The 16,026-nt window shown below is 48.0% G+C and overlaps 1 protein-coding gene across 2 annotated transcripts in view; it reads right to left on the bottom strand.

The window, feature by feature from the left end:
- Positions 1–275: 275 nt before the first annotated feature.
- The window catches only part of COPG2 (COPI coat complex subunit gamma 2), a 35,557-nt gene continuing 19,806 nt past the window's right edge, over positions 276–16,026 (bottom strand). For both annotated transcript variants that reach the window (XM_082238807.1, XM_082238806.1), the window contains exons 16-24: positions 15,088–15,191; positions 14,707–14,832; positions 12,587–12,649; positions 12,298–12,437; positions 10,011–10,182; positions 5,789–5,886; positions 3,895–4,033; positions 2,392–2,490; positions 276–835 (exon numbers count right to left, since the gene is read on the bottom strand). In XM_082238807.1, the coding sequence (XP_082094933.1) occupies positions 705–835; positions 2,392–2,490; positions 3,895–4,033; positions 5,789–5,886; positions 10,011–10,182; positions 12,298–12,437; positions 12,587–12,649; positions 14,707–14,832; positions 15,088–15,191 (1,072 nt within the window). In that variant the 3' untranslated portion in view covers positions 276–704. The remainder of the gene's footprint in view (positions 836–2,391; positions 2,491–3,894; positions 4,034–5,788; positions 5,887–10,010; positions 10,183–12,297; positions 12,438–12,586; positions 12,650–14,706; positions 14,833–15,087; positions 15,192–16,026) is intronic.

Here is a 16,026-nt window from a genome sequence, read left to right as displayed (position 1 = left end):
TCGCAACCCCAGAGTCGGACACAGCTGGACCTAATGGTCAGGGGTCCCTTTACCTTACATCACTGGGTTGATGTGAAGCTGATATACTGCTCTGAGCACACTGGGCAAAAGGTAGCAGGACAAGAGTAAGCCTAGTTGTCCTGCCACTCCCTCCTTTCTGGTAGTGCTGAGATCTGAAGCAGCTCTCAAAAGGCCCTTGCAATCCGGGGTTTACCATCCCTTGCAAGCTGCTCTGTGAAAGGAGCACATGAAACGCGACAGTATTTGGCAGACAGTTACTACAGAATGTATTTTATTAAACAGCACAAGTTGGGGGGGAAAGATGCATCAGTGTTGGGATAGCCCATGTTTATTTTCTGTTAATAAAAGTCCATTCAAGAAAAGTTGATTTTCTTCTTTTTTTATAAAAGGATCTTCTAACAGCTTTTCTGCCTCTACGGGCAGCACAGAAAGAGAATAATTTATTACAGGAATGCAGAGGTGGAGCTGGGGGCATTTGTGGGAGAGGGGGCTGAACGCCCAGCTCCAGTTGTGTGGAAGAAAAGAGGCAGGGTGGGCTGCCGGGCCCCCAGTTGCCACAGAAAACGGCTGACCGAGAGGTGGGAAAATGAAAGAGGCGTGCAGGACTGGAGGTCCCGGGAGTGCCTTTGAGGCAGGAGGTGGCGAGAGGGTGAGTTGGCTCCCAGAATGAGCTGCCGAGACTCTTAACCGACGGAAGCCAAGATGACGTCCACCGGAGTTTCCTCTGTGCTCCGGACAGTCACCTGCATAGTCACGCCATCTCCCAGAGCGAGCCTGGACCTCACCAGCACATCCGAGCCGCCTCTGTACACACCTGGAGGCAGACAAGGAGAGTCACTGCGGTGGCACTCGGCCGCGCCGGCTCAGGCCTGCTCACATCCTTTCTTGCAGAAATGCTAACAGGTTGCAATCGTCCAGGCAAGGAATGAAGGGGATGCTGTGGGGCGATTCAGAGCAGGGATGGGGAACATCTTGCTTTCCAGACATGTCTCGCATCCGCCCCCAGCCAGCAGGACCATTGGGGGTTGGGAATCCAGTTACATCGAGATGGCCAAAGATGCCTTATCTCCTTTACAGTCCCTGCCCGTAAGCTCAGACTTATCTTTTTTCAAAGAAGGAGTAAGGAAGTGTGGGGAAAGAAGCAAAATCTGATGCCAACTCTTAAAAGTTGCACACTTCTTTTAGACAGCTGCCGAGAACACGGCAGTTTCCTATGCCGCACTGTGTAACTACGACCAGATTCTGAGACCTGGTTCTGCATTTAAAGTAAAAATTTCTTCTGCGCCTACAAAAACCAAGGCAATTGACTCACAACCCACAGCCAAAAATACTTAACAAAGCACTTCTCTAATAGCTATGCTAACTAGTTATATAACCCTTGGGCTGTTGGTTCTGAAGGCCTTTAAAGAGCAGCCAATAATAATAATAATAATAATAATAATAATAATAATACATTTTTATTTATACCTCGCCCTTCCCGGTTCAGGAAACCGGGCTCAGGGCGGCTAACAAATTTAAAACACTTAATTGATGCAACAAAAAACAGCATAAAATACAGTATAAAACATGAATAACAATAAATTCAGAATTCAAAAATCAATCAATTTAGGGGGGAAATCCATCCAATAAACATTGGATGATCACCAGGGCTAGGTGGCTAAATTGGTCCTACTTGGGCCAGCGAGGAGACCAGGGGAGAATTAGCTGTGGGGTCTCAGAGCAGGTGATCTTCATAAAAGGGGATGGGGGGAGGAAGAGAAGGGAAGGGAAATAAAAGATCAGGCTAAGTTCAAATTGAAAGCCAGGCGGAATAGCTCTGTCTTACAGGCCCGACAGAAGGAGGTAAAATCCTGAAGGGCCCTGGTCTCATGGGACAGAGCATTCCACCAGGTCGGAGCCATCACTGAGAAGGCCCTGGCCCAGGTGGAGGATAGTCTGACTTCCTTAGGGCCTGGGACCTCTAAACTATGATTATTCATGGACCTTAAGGTCTTCTGCAGGGCATACCAGGAGAGGCAGTCCCATAAATATGAGGGCCCTCAGCCACAAAGCGCTTTAAAGGTCAAAACCAGCACCTTAAACCTGACCTGATACTCCACTGGGAGCCAGTGCCAACTAGACAAGCATGTGGGCAGAAGTGATCTCAAGAGAGGAGCAGCAGCTTTTAAAGCCACTCCCAGCTCTACGCTGAGTGATGCCTATCGCTGGATGAGAATGAATGCTGTTCCTGAGAGAAGTGCTTCACAGAAGGTCCCTGCTGCTGTTCTTGGGACAGGACAACTCCAGTGCCATTAATTCTCTTGGGGTGACACCATTTCAGCCACAGGTTGCCCAGACACCACTGAACTGTCCCCTCTGACTGATTCTTACCGGCCAGGTAGAGCGTGTGCGAATTCTTGTTCTCGGGCACTTTGTCGGATCTCTCGCATGGCTGCATGCCCAGGAACTTCACAATGTTGCTGACAGCTTCTGCATTCAGAGGTTTTGAGAAGACCTGGGGTTAGTCCTGCGTTGTCTCGGCTGTGTGGTCAGATCCAAAGGGGATCTTTCAAAGTAGCAGCTAGTCACCACAGGATCCTAGGAAGCCATCTTAGACGAGAGTCGGGCAACTGTCCATCTAGCTCACCATTGTCTATACCAGGATTTCTTAAACTTGGGTTTCCAGCTGCTTTGGACTACAATTCCCATCATCCCTGGCCACTGGTCCTGCTCGCTAGGGATGATGGGAGTTGTAGTCCAAAAACAGCTGGAAACCCAAGTTTGGGAAACCCTGCTCTATACTGACTGGTAGCAGCTCTCCAGGACTTCAGACAAGGGTATCACCCAGCCCTGGCTGAAGAGATGGGATTGAACCAGGGATCTTTTTCATACAAGGGAGGTGCTCAGCCATTGAGTTAGACCTCTTGCCTCTAGCTATCTTGTTAAGTGGGGAAGTCAGAGTTGCTTCTGACAACTGGAGATCTAGAACAGGCTTCCTCAACTTCAGTCCTCCAGATGTTCTTGGCTTACAACTCCCATGATCCCTAGCTAGCAGGACCAGTGGCCAGGGATGATGGGAATTGTACAGTGGTACCTCGGGTTAATGGGACGCGGGTGGCGCTATGGGTTAAACTGCAGAGCCTAGGGCTTGCCAATCAGAAGGTCGCGGTTCGAATCCCCACGACGGGGTGAGCTCCCGTTGCTCGGTCCCTGCTCCTCCCAACCTAGCAGTTCGAAAGCACGTCAAAGTGCAAGTAGATAAATAGGTACCGCTCTGACAGGAAGGTAAACAGCATTTCCATGCACTGCTCTGGTTCGCCAGAAGCGGCTTAGTCATGCTGGCCACATGACCCGGAAGCTGTACGCCGGCTCCCTCGGCCAATAAAGCGAGATGAGCGCCACAACCCCAGAGTCGTCCGCAACTGGACCTAATGGTCAGGGGGCCCTTTACCATTGGTTAAGAACTTAATTTGTTCTGCAGGTCCGTTCTTAATCTGAAACTGTTCTTAACCTGAGGTACCACTTTAGCTAATGGGGCCTCCCGCTGCCGCATGATTTCTGTTCTCATCCTGTTCTTAACCCGAGGTACTACTTCCAGGTTAGCGGAGTCTGTAACCTGAAGCGTCTGTAACCCGAGGTACCACTGTAGTCTTAAAACATCTGGAGGGCCGAGGTTGAGGAAGCCTGATCTCGAATAACCCTTCTTGTTCTCTCAGCTAAAAGAACAGCCTTGCATTTTCTTGAATCTTACATACTAGGACCATATACCTTGTTCTTGGAGCAGAAGCTAAAAAGTTGTCTTGTTTAGAAGACACTCAGGAGCCTGGGAATGTTTTTTTCTAAAACTGGTTTTAACATGCAATCTTAGGTCTGGGAAAAGCTGCCATATCTCACCGTCCAGGGTTTTGATAGTGCTGAGAGCGAAGGTCTCTTCTTTCTCATAGTCGTCCCCAACTTCCTCCCAGGCAGCTGCAAAGTTGGGCTTCAAGACCTTCTGGAGGTGGTCGGAGAGAGTCAGCTCCAGGTCTTCCAGCTGGCAGAGAAAAGGAGGTTAGTCCTCAGGGTGGGGAAACGCCCTCAAGATGTAAAGGAGGGCAAGCTCACCCCCGTCGGCCTGTTGCAAAGATGGATACAGCACTTGGCCTCAGTGTGGTCCGCTAGCAGCCTTCAGGCTGAATAATAATACAGTAATAATAATAATCTTTATTTATACCCCGCCCTTCCTGGTTCAAAAACAGGGATCAGGGCGGCTAACAACAAATTTAAAACAATTATAAAAGCAGCATAAAATACAGTATAAAACATGAATAACAATAAAATTCAAAAATCAAAGATCAATTAGATAATCCCCAGGGCTAGCTGGCTGAATTGGTCCTACTTGGGCCAGCGAGGAGGCCAAGGGAGAATTAGCTGTGGGGTCTCAGAGCAGGTGATCTTCATAAAAGGGGATGGGGGGAGGAAGAGAAGGGAAGGGAAATAAAAGATCAGGCTAAGTTCAAATTGAAAGCCAGGCGGAATAGCTCTGTCTTACAGGCCCGACAGAAGGAGGTAAAATCCTGAAGGGCCCTTGTCTCATGGGACAGAGCATTCCACCAGGTCGGAGCCATCACTGAAAAGGCCCTGGCCCTGGTGGAGGGTAGTCTGACTCCCTTAGGGCCCGGGACCTCTAAACTATGGTTATTCATGGACCTTAAGGTCCTTTGCGGGGCATACCAGGAGAGGCGGTCCCGTAGATACCAGGGCCCTAAGCCACAAAGGGCTTTAAAGGTCAAGACCAGTACCTTGAACCTGACCCCATACTCCACCGGGAGCCAGTGCAACTGGTAAAGCACTGGGTGAATATGTTCCCATGGCAGGGACCCCGTGAGGAGCCTCGCTGCAGCATTCCGCACCCGCTGGAGTTTGTGGACAGTTTCAAGGGCAGCCCCGCGCAGAGCGAATTACAGTAGTCAAGCCTGGAGGTGACCGTCGCATGGATCACTGTGGCCACATCCGGGCGGGAAAGGTTAGTGTCAGCAACCCAAAGTAGCCAAAGAAGGGGCTCCTTACACACCTGCCCCACGCGTTCCTCCTCCCCTCTCCCACCACTGGCATGAAATCTGCTTCCTCTGGAAACGAGGAAGCCACACAATGGCTGGACAAGTTGGGAACAAGGCTGGAAGGGATAAGCCCAAAAAGAGCTCTTTGACACTGGCCTCCATATGTGTTCAATGGCCACAGATGCAGGTTATCCAGAAAGATAGGATTTTGACAGAAAAGATAAAATCCCAATGTGCTCTCAAACTACAGTGCTGATTAATATTCTGCAGCCAGTGGGAAATGGGGGTTATTGTTCTGCTGTTTTAATTATTTGTGTTTTTATCTTGTATCTTATTTTGCGAACCACCTAAGGGCATCATCATCATCACCATCAGTGCTTTTTTCGGGGGGGGGGGGGACAGGGACACAGGGGTACGCATTTTGTGAATCTTTGTATTTTTGTCCATTTACTGTATTGTTCCCGATTTGAACTATAAAATGATGATTTTCTTGAGTCAAAATGAGAGTACCCCTAAACATTTTTTAAGAAAAAAGCACTAATAATGATGATGATATTTATACACTTTTCTGCATTGCTGAGTGAAAGCAGCGTGCAATTATACACCTAAAAATCAGACTACTATTGTGTGTGTGTTTTCTTATTTTAAAAACAGTCGGGGGCATCAGAGACAGATTTTTATGCAAATCTCCAGGGTGGAAATGAGCCTGTTCCTCCTCCTGTTCAGCTCTTTGCCCTGGGCTCGCTTACCACATATTCGTCGTCGTAGCCGTCCTCGTCCGGTACTCCAGTGTGAGGGTCGCAGTCTCGCACAGTGAACTTCATAGTGCAGCTAAAAGTGCAGGCGACTGGGGCGAGGGAGAAAGGAGTCCTTGTTAAGGGGGAGAGCTGCTGCTCCGAGCAAAACCTGAAGCCGGGAAGGAAAACAACCCAGCCTCCGAGTGGCAAATGCCGATGACAGACAGCCGAGGAATTAAAGGCACATCCCCAGCAGGGTGGCCTTGAAATCGTTACGACAACTCCATGTGGACGTGGCCGCATGCCAGGTTGCAACTCGGACGTATGGATCTGGACCCAAACACGGAGCCACGGCTCTCAAGGTTGGATTCAGGGCTTGTCACTCACTTGGCGGCAGGAGCTTGGATCCCTTCAACCAGCCACTTAGAATGAGAGAATTGCAGAGCTGTAAGGGACCCTCAAGGGCCATCTAGCCCAACCCACTGCAACGCAGGAATCACAGCGGAAGAATCCCTGGAAGAAGGCCATCCAAGCGCTGCTTTAAAAATCTCCCACTTGCCTTGCATGTGTTGAAAAGAAAACAGATGGGCACAAGGGAGGAGGCATAGGCAAACTCGGCCCTCCAGATGTTTTGAGACTACAATTCCCATCATCCCTGACCACTGGTCCTGTTAGCTAGGGATGATGGGAGTTGTAGTCCCGAAACATCTGGAGGGCCGAGTTTGCCTCCTTCCTTGGAGGTTTTTAAGGAAAGGTTGGATGGCCATCTGTCCTGGATGCTTTAGCTGAGATTCCCGCACTGCAGGGGGTTGGACTAGATGACCCTCGGGGGACCTCCCAACTCTATGATTAACATTTCTATTTTTTACACACACACACACACACACACACACATATATATATATATATATATGCAGGTTTTGGTGTCTTCGGGTGTCTTCCCGTGTAAGAGTCGGGGTGTCTGGGCGACGTTTCGACGAGGTCTCACTCGTCATCTTCAGGCTGGTGCTTTCGGCTTCTTGTTACTGGAACAGAGCAGAATCTGGTGTTTGAGTTCCTATAAATACTGTTGAGGGGTGTGGTGTATAGCCTCCAACGTTCTGGGCAGAGAGGAAGTTCCTAGATTAGTGTGCCTTTTCTTCTTTTGTTCCTTAATTACTTGAGGGATATCTTGAGTGATTTCATGAGTGATATTCTGAATACCACTGGGTGGGTCATTAAGTGTAGATTAGTTGCTAAAGCTTTCGTGTCTTGACCTCTTGAGCTTGTGAAGAGTTTTTCTGAGAAGATGGCTGTGCTGCATTTAGTTGTGCTCTGGCTTGGCTTCGTGTATAGGGGCGAGCTGTGATTTTGTGCCTTGTGCCAGCCAGATCTGTGTAGGGATTGCAGGGGGTTGCAGCATTCGGAGGTGCCACTATAGTTTGGCTACTGGATGGAGTCTGTAATATGTCTGTGGAGAGGGTCTGGGTTTGGGTCTGGTGTGGTTGATTGGTGACGGCGTTCTGTGTGCCTCTGGTTCTGGTGTCGGTTTTTGTGGGGAGGGCTAATTTCCAGATGTCTGGCAGGCGGGACGTGTCGTCACGCTTGTTCATGTTGTGAGGGTGTTTCTCTATCTCGATGGCTTCCATGATTATTCTCTTGTGGTGATGTTCCATGTTAAAGAGTAATTTGGAATCTGCAAAATTAATTTCGTGTCCTGTTTCTTTCATGTGTTGGAAAAGAGAGGAAGTTTTTTCTTCTTTTTTGACGGCATTCTTGTGTTCTGCGATACGTGCATTTATTCGTCTGTTTGTTTGTCCAATGTACGTGGCTGGGCAGACTTTGCAGGGTATTTCATAGACCCCTTGGTTTTCCAGCTGGATTTTGTCTTTTGGGTTTCTGAGGATATTGGCTATTTTTTGGTTGGTGCAGAAGGCTGTTTTGATATTGTGTTTATGGAGGATTTTGCTAATTTTGTCTGTAGTGCCCTTGATATAAGGAAGGAGGGCCATGCCATTGTTTTCTTCTGTGTCTTGGTTTTTGGGGGGTGTTTCTTTTTGGATTAGCTTCGTAACCTTGTTTTTCTGGTATCCATTGGCGATTAACACATTTGAGAGATTCTGTAACTCAGTTGTCAAGTGGTCTTTGTCAGCCAGGCGTTTGGTTCTGGAGATGAGAGTCTTGGCTACGGAGTTTATTTGTGCAGGGTGGTGGTGTGATTGTGCATGTAAGTAGCGGTTGGTGTGTGTTTTTTTCCGGTAGATAGTGTGTCCTAGGGAGCCATCAGGTTTTTTGTAGATTAGGACGTCAAGAAAGGGGAGTTGGTTGTTGTCTACAGACAAAATTAGCAAAATCCTCCATAAACACAATATCAAAACAGCCTTCTGCACCAACCAAAAAATAGCCAATATCCTCAGAAACCCAAAAGACAAAATCCAGCTGGAAAACCAAGGGGTCTATGAAATACCCTGCAAAGTCTGCCCAGCCACGTACATTGGACAAACAAACAGACGAATAAATGCACGTATCGCAGAACACAAGAATGCCGTCAAAAAAGAAGAAAAAACTTCCTCTCTTTTCCAACACATGAAAGAAACAGGACACGAAATTAATTTTGCAGATTCCAAATTACTCTTTAACATGGAACATCACCACAAGAGAATAATCATGGAAGCCATCGAGATAGAGAAACACCCTCACAACATGAACAAGCGTGACGACACGTCCCGCCTGCCAGACATCTGGAAATTAGCCCTCCCCACAAAAACCGACACCAGAACCAGAGGCACACAGAACGCCGTCACCAATCAACCACACCAGACCCAAACCCAGACCCTCTCCACAGACATATTACAGACTCCATCCAGTAGCCAAACTATAGTGGCACCTCCGAATGCTGCAACCCCCTGCAATCCCTACACAGATCTGGCTGGCACAAGGCACAAAATCACAGCTCGCCCCTATACACGAAGCCAAGCCAGAGCACAACTAAATGCAGCACAGCCATCTTCTCAGAAAAACTCTTCACAAGCTCAAGAGGTCAAGACACGAAAGCTTTAGCAACTAATCTACACTTAATGACCCACCCAGTGGTATTCAGAATATCACTCATGAAATCACTCAAGATATCCCTCAAGTAATTAAGGAACAAAAGAAGAAAAGGCACACTAATCTAGGAACTTCCTCTCTGCCCAGAACGTTGGAGGCTATACACCACACCCCTCAACAGTATTTATAGGAACTCAAACACCAGATTCTGCTCTGTTCCAGTAACAAGAAGCCGAAAGCACCAGCCTGAAGATGACGAGTGAGACCTCGTCGAAACGTTGCCCAGACACCCCGACTCTTACACGGGAAGACACCCGAAGACACCAAAACCTGCATTCCTGTACCCGTGAAAATCTACGAAAGCATATATATATATATATATACACACACACATATACATATACATATATATATATATATATACACACACACACACACACACAAACATATAAATTCCAACAGCCATTTAATATAACTTCTCATCTTATATAATATTTTAGACTTCCGTCAACAACCTCTGAAGATTTTCCGTTCTTTATCGCTTGTTCTGCATTTCTTAATTTCTCTATTACTTTTAATGGTCCTTAACTAATAATTCTTTTCAAAGTCTTCCTTCCAATATTTCACAAAGTCCTCCTTACAGAACTTCTTGCAGTCCTACGAGCGTAATCTGTTTATCACAGTTGCTTTTCAAATATTTACTTCAGTCCTCTAAGAATCTCTGATCCCGCAGGTTTCGAATCCTTCCTGTTAATTTATCTAATTCTGCGCAGTCCATTAATTTCATTTGCCATTCTTCTTTTGCCTGTAATTCTTCTTGCTACCATTTTTGTGCCAAAAATATTCTTGCTGCTGTTGTTGCATATAAAAACAATTTATAATCCTGATATCTTCCCCTACAATGCCAAGTAAAAATGCTTCTGGTTTCTTAGTAAATGTATATTTCAACATCTTTTTCATCTCATTATATATCATTTCCCAGAATTTTTTTACTTTCTTACATTCCCACCACATGTGATGAAAAGTTCCTTCTTTATGATTAACATTTCTAAGCGATGTTCATAAAATTACCCAGAGACTGAAAATAAACCATGCAAAGAATAAGAACCATTTAAAAAATCCATCATGAAATTGATAGCCAGAGGGAGACATCTTTTGTTCCCAGAGAGTTTCTGTTTGGATTTGGTCAACTGAAAAAGGAGCATACCTGCCGTGGGGTCGTCCAGGGGCAGCCGGACAAGGGTGTAGCACATGGCTGGCTGGTTGTAGGAGAGGATGGGAGCGGGGATGCAGCGGAGCACATCGTAGGCGTCGGAAGGCTCCATCTGCACCGTCACCTTCTCCAGTAACTGGTCGTTGAGGGTGTTTGTGCAGTCGAACTAGAGAGAGAGGGGAGAAGCAAACTGAGGGTTGCTTGTGGCCTGGATCTCTCTTCTGCTGCCCTTCCTCCAGGGCTCGCGCAAAGCACACGCCGCCAACCTTCTCCAATCTGGTGCCCGCCAGCATGGCCGCAGGGCTGGCTTGTCAGAAGTGTGGATCAAAACATCTGGGGGAGACAGATGTTTTAAACACTTGCTGGAAACTTTTCTATCCTGCCAGGCCTGCGCAGGCAACTAAGATTCCTGCATGGAAGAGGGTTGAACTAGACGGCCCTTAGGATCCCTTCCAACTCGACAGTTCTAGGGTTCTATAAAAGTACATCCCACCCACCCACAATGGTCTATTGAGGTTTGCTTTTAATTTCATTTTGCGTTAAACTTTTTGTGATTTTATTGCCTGCGTTTCTTATATTGTTATAAACTGCTGCGAGATGCACCGTATTTTTCGCTCTATAAAATGCACCTGACCATAAGACGCACCTAGCTTTTAGAGGAGGAAAACAAGAAAAGCCAGCAAGAGTCGCAGACACGCTCGCTTGGTGCGGCTCTTTAAAGATAGAGCGGCTCTTGCTGGCTTTTCCGGGAGGTGGGAGAAGGGACTGACTCCCACCTCCCAGCCCTCCATCATTTCTCCCACCTCCCTGAAAAGCCAGAGCAAGCTGCGCAGGTATCACTGAAGCCAGCAGAACAAGAGGCACTGCGCAGCTCTCGCTCTTGCTGTGCTGGCTTCAGTGATTGCTGCGCAGCGCCTCTTCAGCGAAGAGGGATGAGGGATGGAAGGGGCTCCGTAATGGCTCCCTTCCGTTCCTCCTCCCGCTTTGCTGGGAAGCCGGCAGAACAAGAGGTGCTACACAGCTCTCGCTCTCGCTGTACTGGCTTCAGCGATAGCTGTGCAGCTTGCATTCGCTTGATAAGACGCCCACACATTTCCCCTTACTTTTTAGGAGAAAAAAAGTGCGTCTTATGGAGCAATAAATATGGTATTTTATGATACAGCGGTATCATACACAGATATATATATTTATAAATCAATAAATACACTGGCTGACAGCTGCTTTTGAGTATTTCGGGCAGGGGTTCTGTCTCAGCCCTGCTGGGAAAATGCATTCAGAAGAGCCCTGGCCCTTCTCCACAGCGGACACAGTGGTCAAAAGGCATGAAGCGATAACCTCAGGGGTCGGCAGCCTAAGGCCCATGGGCTGGTAGCAGCCCCACAAGGCTTGTCTAACAGGCCCATGGTGCCCCGTGCCGCCCGCTCTTACTGGTGCAGCGCAGGGACCGACTTCTGGGTTGATGGCACCTGTGCGTATGTGCACGGGCGCTCCTCCGACCCAGATGTGCGCCGGAAATAGCGTGTTTGCATGTGTACGGGATGGAGAAGCGCCCATGCGCATACGCTATTTCTGGTGCACTTCCAGGACGGCGGAACACGGGAAATAGCGTGTGCACATGGGTGCTCCTCCGACCCGGAAGAGCACACGGGTGCACACATGCTCCAACCCATCCTCTGACCGACAGAGCGTTGACCGTCCCATCCTCAGATAAGGTTGCTGACCTCTGTAATAACTACACCAGAGTCAGTGATCTTTTGTCACCTCAGACTGAAGTGCATCCTCATTGTCATCATAAGCCCAATCGTGTTTTCCTCCGTCAAAGTAACATCATTTTTAAAATCCCCCTAAAAACCCTGCGAGGTACATTACGGTGAGAGCGCATGACTGCCCAAAGCCCGCCAGAAAGAGCTTCAAGCTGAGCAAGGAAGTGACTGAAGGTCTTCTGAATCAGAAGAGTGCATGACTGCACACGACTGCCCAAAGCCTGCCAGAAAGAGCTTCAAACTGAGCAAGGAAGTGACTGAAAGTCTTCTGAATCAGAAGAGTGCATGACTGCGCACGACTGCCCAAAGCCTGCCAGAAAGAGCTTCAAGTTGAGCAAGGAAGTGACTGAAGGTCTCCTGAATCAGAGTTCAGCACTCCTACTACAGTGGCCTACTGAAGGTTGAGACTACAAAGCACCACCAAAAATTCCTTTCCAGGGCATGCGGCAATGGAAGGGGTTTAACTTGCACCTAACATCCTCTGTGGCCTCTGCCAACAACGCTGAGGCTTCTTGTACCTGGAAGACGATGTGATTTGAGAAGACGTGCTTGATGCAGCGGACAAAATACTCCGTCTCGGCCTCGGTCAGCTGCACTGGATCGGATGACTTGAAGAGAGGGCCCAAATTCTTGAACTCCGGAATAGCAGCCAGTTGTTCTAAAGGGAAAGAAACAGACTCAGCTTACAGGGAGACAACATGTTCTCTCCCCCTGCCCCCTTGCAAACTGCCATGGCAAATGCAGTTAAAACACAACCTTCTGTAGCTCTCCAAGTTTTAAGAGCGCGGCTCTGGGGTCTTTTATTACCTTGGAATATGTCCTGCCGTGAAGGAGCCATTTTTTCGGGCTTGTTGGCCACCAGGGCAATCTCTGAAATGAGAAACAGCCATTAAAATTTCCAGCCAAGATGCCCAAGACAAATCCATAATGCAGAGGCGTGAGCACGTGGGAATGACTGCAGACCAGAAAAATTGTCCTGGGCATCACACACACTGCAGCTTATTTTACTACGCACCAGGGAAGGCCTTTTGCAGGCCACTCTGGCGACTCCAGGCACAACATGCAAAAAATCTACCCGAGACCCATGGCATGTACAAAGTTCCAAACTGTGCCTGCTCCACGCTCGGATCGGGTTAAAATTGCTTAAAACACACGGTGTTTTAACATGGGATAGCTTTTTCCAAAAGAACATGGAAAATATATTGTATGTATCCATTGTGACTGGATACAGCTCTGGTGGAGAGCCCTCCAGACTCATTCCTGCTTCTGTCTGCCACTTCAGAGGCCATAAAGAGGGGAGGAAGCAGCCGTGCCAACAGGCTAAAAAATAGCTTCTATCCGTGAGCTGTTGAACGAAAAATAACAGCGAAATTGACTTGCGCGGTGGCGTGTTGTTTGTTAAGAGATTGAGTGTGGGGGGGGGCAGGGAGGTTCATTTAATTTCATTGTACACAGGTTGTACAATGAAAATAAAGGTATTATTATTATTATTATTATTATTATTATTATTATTACTTAGGCAACCCTCCATCTTGCATGGAGATGAGCTGCAACAGAGAGTCTTTGCTGTGTGCATGAAGCTCCATTTGTACAAAAAACTACCTTTCATAGGCTGTTTTGGGATGCCTTGGCCTTGAAAGGCAGTACATAAGTACCATATTTTTCGCTCTATAAGACGCACCAGACCACAAGACGCATCTAGTTTTTGGAGGAGGAAAACAAGAAAAAAAATCTCAGAAGTCAGAACAGCAAGAGGGATCGCTGTGCAGTGAAAGCAGCAATCCCTCTTGCTGTTCTGGCTTCTGGGATAGCTGCGCAGCCTGCATTCGTGCCATAAGACGCACGCACATTTCCACTTACTTTTTAGGAGGGAAAAAGTGAGTCTTATAGAGCAAAAAATACAGAACAGAACAGAACAGAATATTATCATCAGAACCTGTACAGACCATTACAGTGGTACCTTGGTTCCCGAACGTCTTAGTTGATGAACAAATCAGCTCCTGAACATCACAAACTTGGAAGTAAGTGTTTTTCGGAAGCCGAACATCCGTTTCAACTGGGGCCAATCAGCCAATCAGAAGCTGCGCCTTGGTTTGGGAACGTTTTGGAAGCTGAACAGACTTCCATAATGGATTGAGTTCGAGAACCGAGGTACCACTGTATTCCGCAAGATTAACCGTGGTCAGATTATGTATCTACATATACCAAACTTCTGGCCGTGTACCCGATAAACACTCAAGATGTGGAAAGCTCACAGCATCTCTCAAGGATGCTGTTCTTGGATGTCCCCATCATGCCACTTGGCACCCAGGTGGGCATTGCACACAGTTAAGGCAGTGCTTAGCGGAGTTTGTAACCTGAAGCGTCTGTAACCTGAAGCGTCTGTAACCCGAGGTACCACTGTATAGTTAAAGCTATTGTTTTCCCAGTAGTGATGTATGGAAGTGAGAGCTGGACCATAAAGAAGGCTGATCGCCGAAGAATCAATGCATTTGAATTCTGGTGCTGGAGGAGACTCTTGAGAGTCCCATGGACTGCAAGAAGATCAAACCTATCCATTCTGAAGGAAATCAGCCCTGAGTGCTCACTGGAAGGACAGATCCTGAAGCTGAGGCTCCAAGACTTTGGCCACCTCATGAGAAGAGAAGACTCCCTGGAAAAGACCCTGATGTTGGGAAAGATGGAGGGCACAAGGAGAAGGGGATGACAGAGGACGAGGTGGTTGGACAGTGTTCTCGAAGCTACCAAGTTGAGTTTGACCAAACTGCGGGAGGCAGTGGAAGACAGGAGTGCCTGGCGTGCTCTAGTCCATGGGGTCACGAAGAGTCGGACACAACTAAACAATTAAACAACAACAACAAAATGCAGTGGGGTTCCACTTCTGGAGCAGAAGACCTCCCTCCTTAAGCCTGTTTTTGCCCCATTACCTGCTTTCTGCTCAAAGGTGGGGGCAGTGGCCAGAGGCACGGACCTCATGTCAAAAGGCTTCTCCGTGGGCTCCAGGGTGTACTGGTGCAGGGCCTTTTCCATGCCGGGAATGGAGACAGTCAGGCCTGCAAAGAGGGAGGGGTGAAAGGTGTTCAAGGAAGGATCACGTGGGGCTCAGAGGCCCAATTTGGGTGGGGAAGGGCCCATAGACATACCCAACACCAGAGCTTTAGCCATTGTCCAGAGCAGCCCCAAGAGTTGTGGCAATTCCCTGGATATCCTGCAAAGGTCTCCAGTTCTTAACCAGTGGCCCCTGTTCCCCCCTCCCCATTCTTTTATAACTCGCAAGTGCAGATCCGCGCTTCTCAGCCGGCACCAACCGTTAAAGATGTATGCAGCGTTCAGAGCCAGCTGCCTCTGCTGCAGCACGTTCAGGTAGAAGGTTGCTCGGTCGCGGACCTCGTCGTCGCTGTCCATCATGCACCTGCATGGCAAAGGAGGAGAGAAAGCTCTTGAAGGCTGCTGAAGGGGGAATGGCCGCTGCCAGACATCAGGAATCACAAGACAGAGAAACCAGTAGGAGAACACTTCAGTCTCCCAGGACATTCTATACAAGATCTCAAAGCAGCTCTCTTATTACAAAAGAATTTCAGAAATAGACTGGGAAGAGAAGTTGCTGAATTGCAACTTATTACTAAACTTAAAGGGACGCGGGTGGCGCTGTGGGTTAAACCAGAGCCTAGGACTTGCCAATCAGAAGGTCAGTGGTTCGAATCCCTGTGACGGGGTGAGCTCCCGTTGCTCGGTCCCTGCTCCTGCCAACCTAGCAGTTCGAAACCACGAAGTGCAAGTAGATAAATAGGTACTGCTCCAGCGGGAAGGTAAATGGTATTTCCATGCGCTGCTCTGGTTCGCCAGAAGCGGCTTAGTCATGCTGGCCACATGACCCGGAAGCTGTACGCCGGCTCCCTCGGCCAGTAAAGCAAGATGAGCACCACAACCCCAGAGCCGTCCACGACTGGACCTAATGGTCAGGGGTCCCTTTACCTTTACTTTTACCAAACCTAGAACCATGGAGAGACCTGGTCTGAATAGAGACATTGGATTCTTATCTCATTATACACGATAAACTTATTTTTAGCCATCTCACCCCTTGCTGTAAGACCAACTGCAGTTAACAGTCGTCAACAGGTTTACCACACCTATCAACCAATCACCCATTCCCACCACCCTTCCAAGTAATACCCCTTCTCACCCTCTCACTATATGTAAGGGTCTGGTGACTTCTGTTTCAGTGTATCTGAAGAAGTGTGTATGCA

This window comes from Podarcis vaucheri (genome assembly GCF_965113315.1).
Source record: "Podarcis vaucheri genome assembly, chromosome: 10".
In the NCBI taxonomy this organism is placed as follows: domain Eukaryota; kingdom Metazoa; phylum Chordata; class Lepidosauria; order Squamata; family Lacertidae; genus Podarcis; species Podarcis vaucheri.
This window is presented reverse-complemented; position numbering and strand designations above follow the sequence as displayed.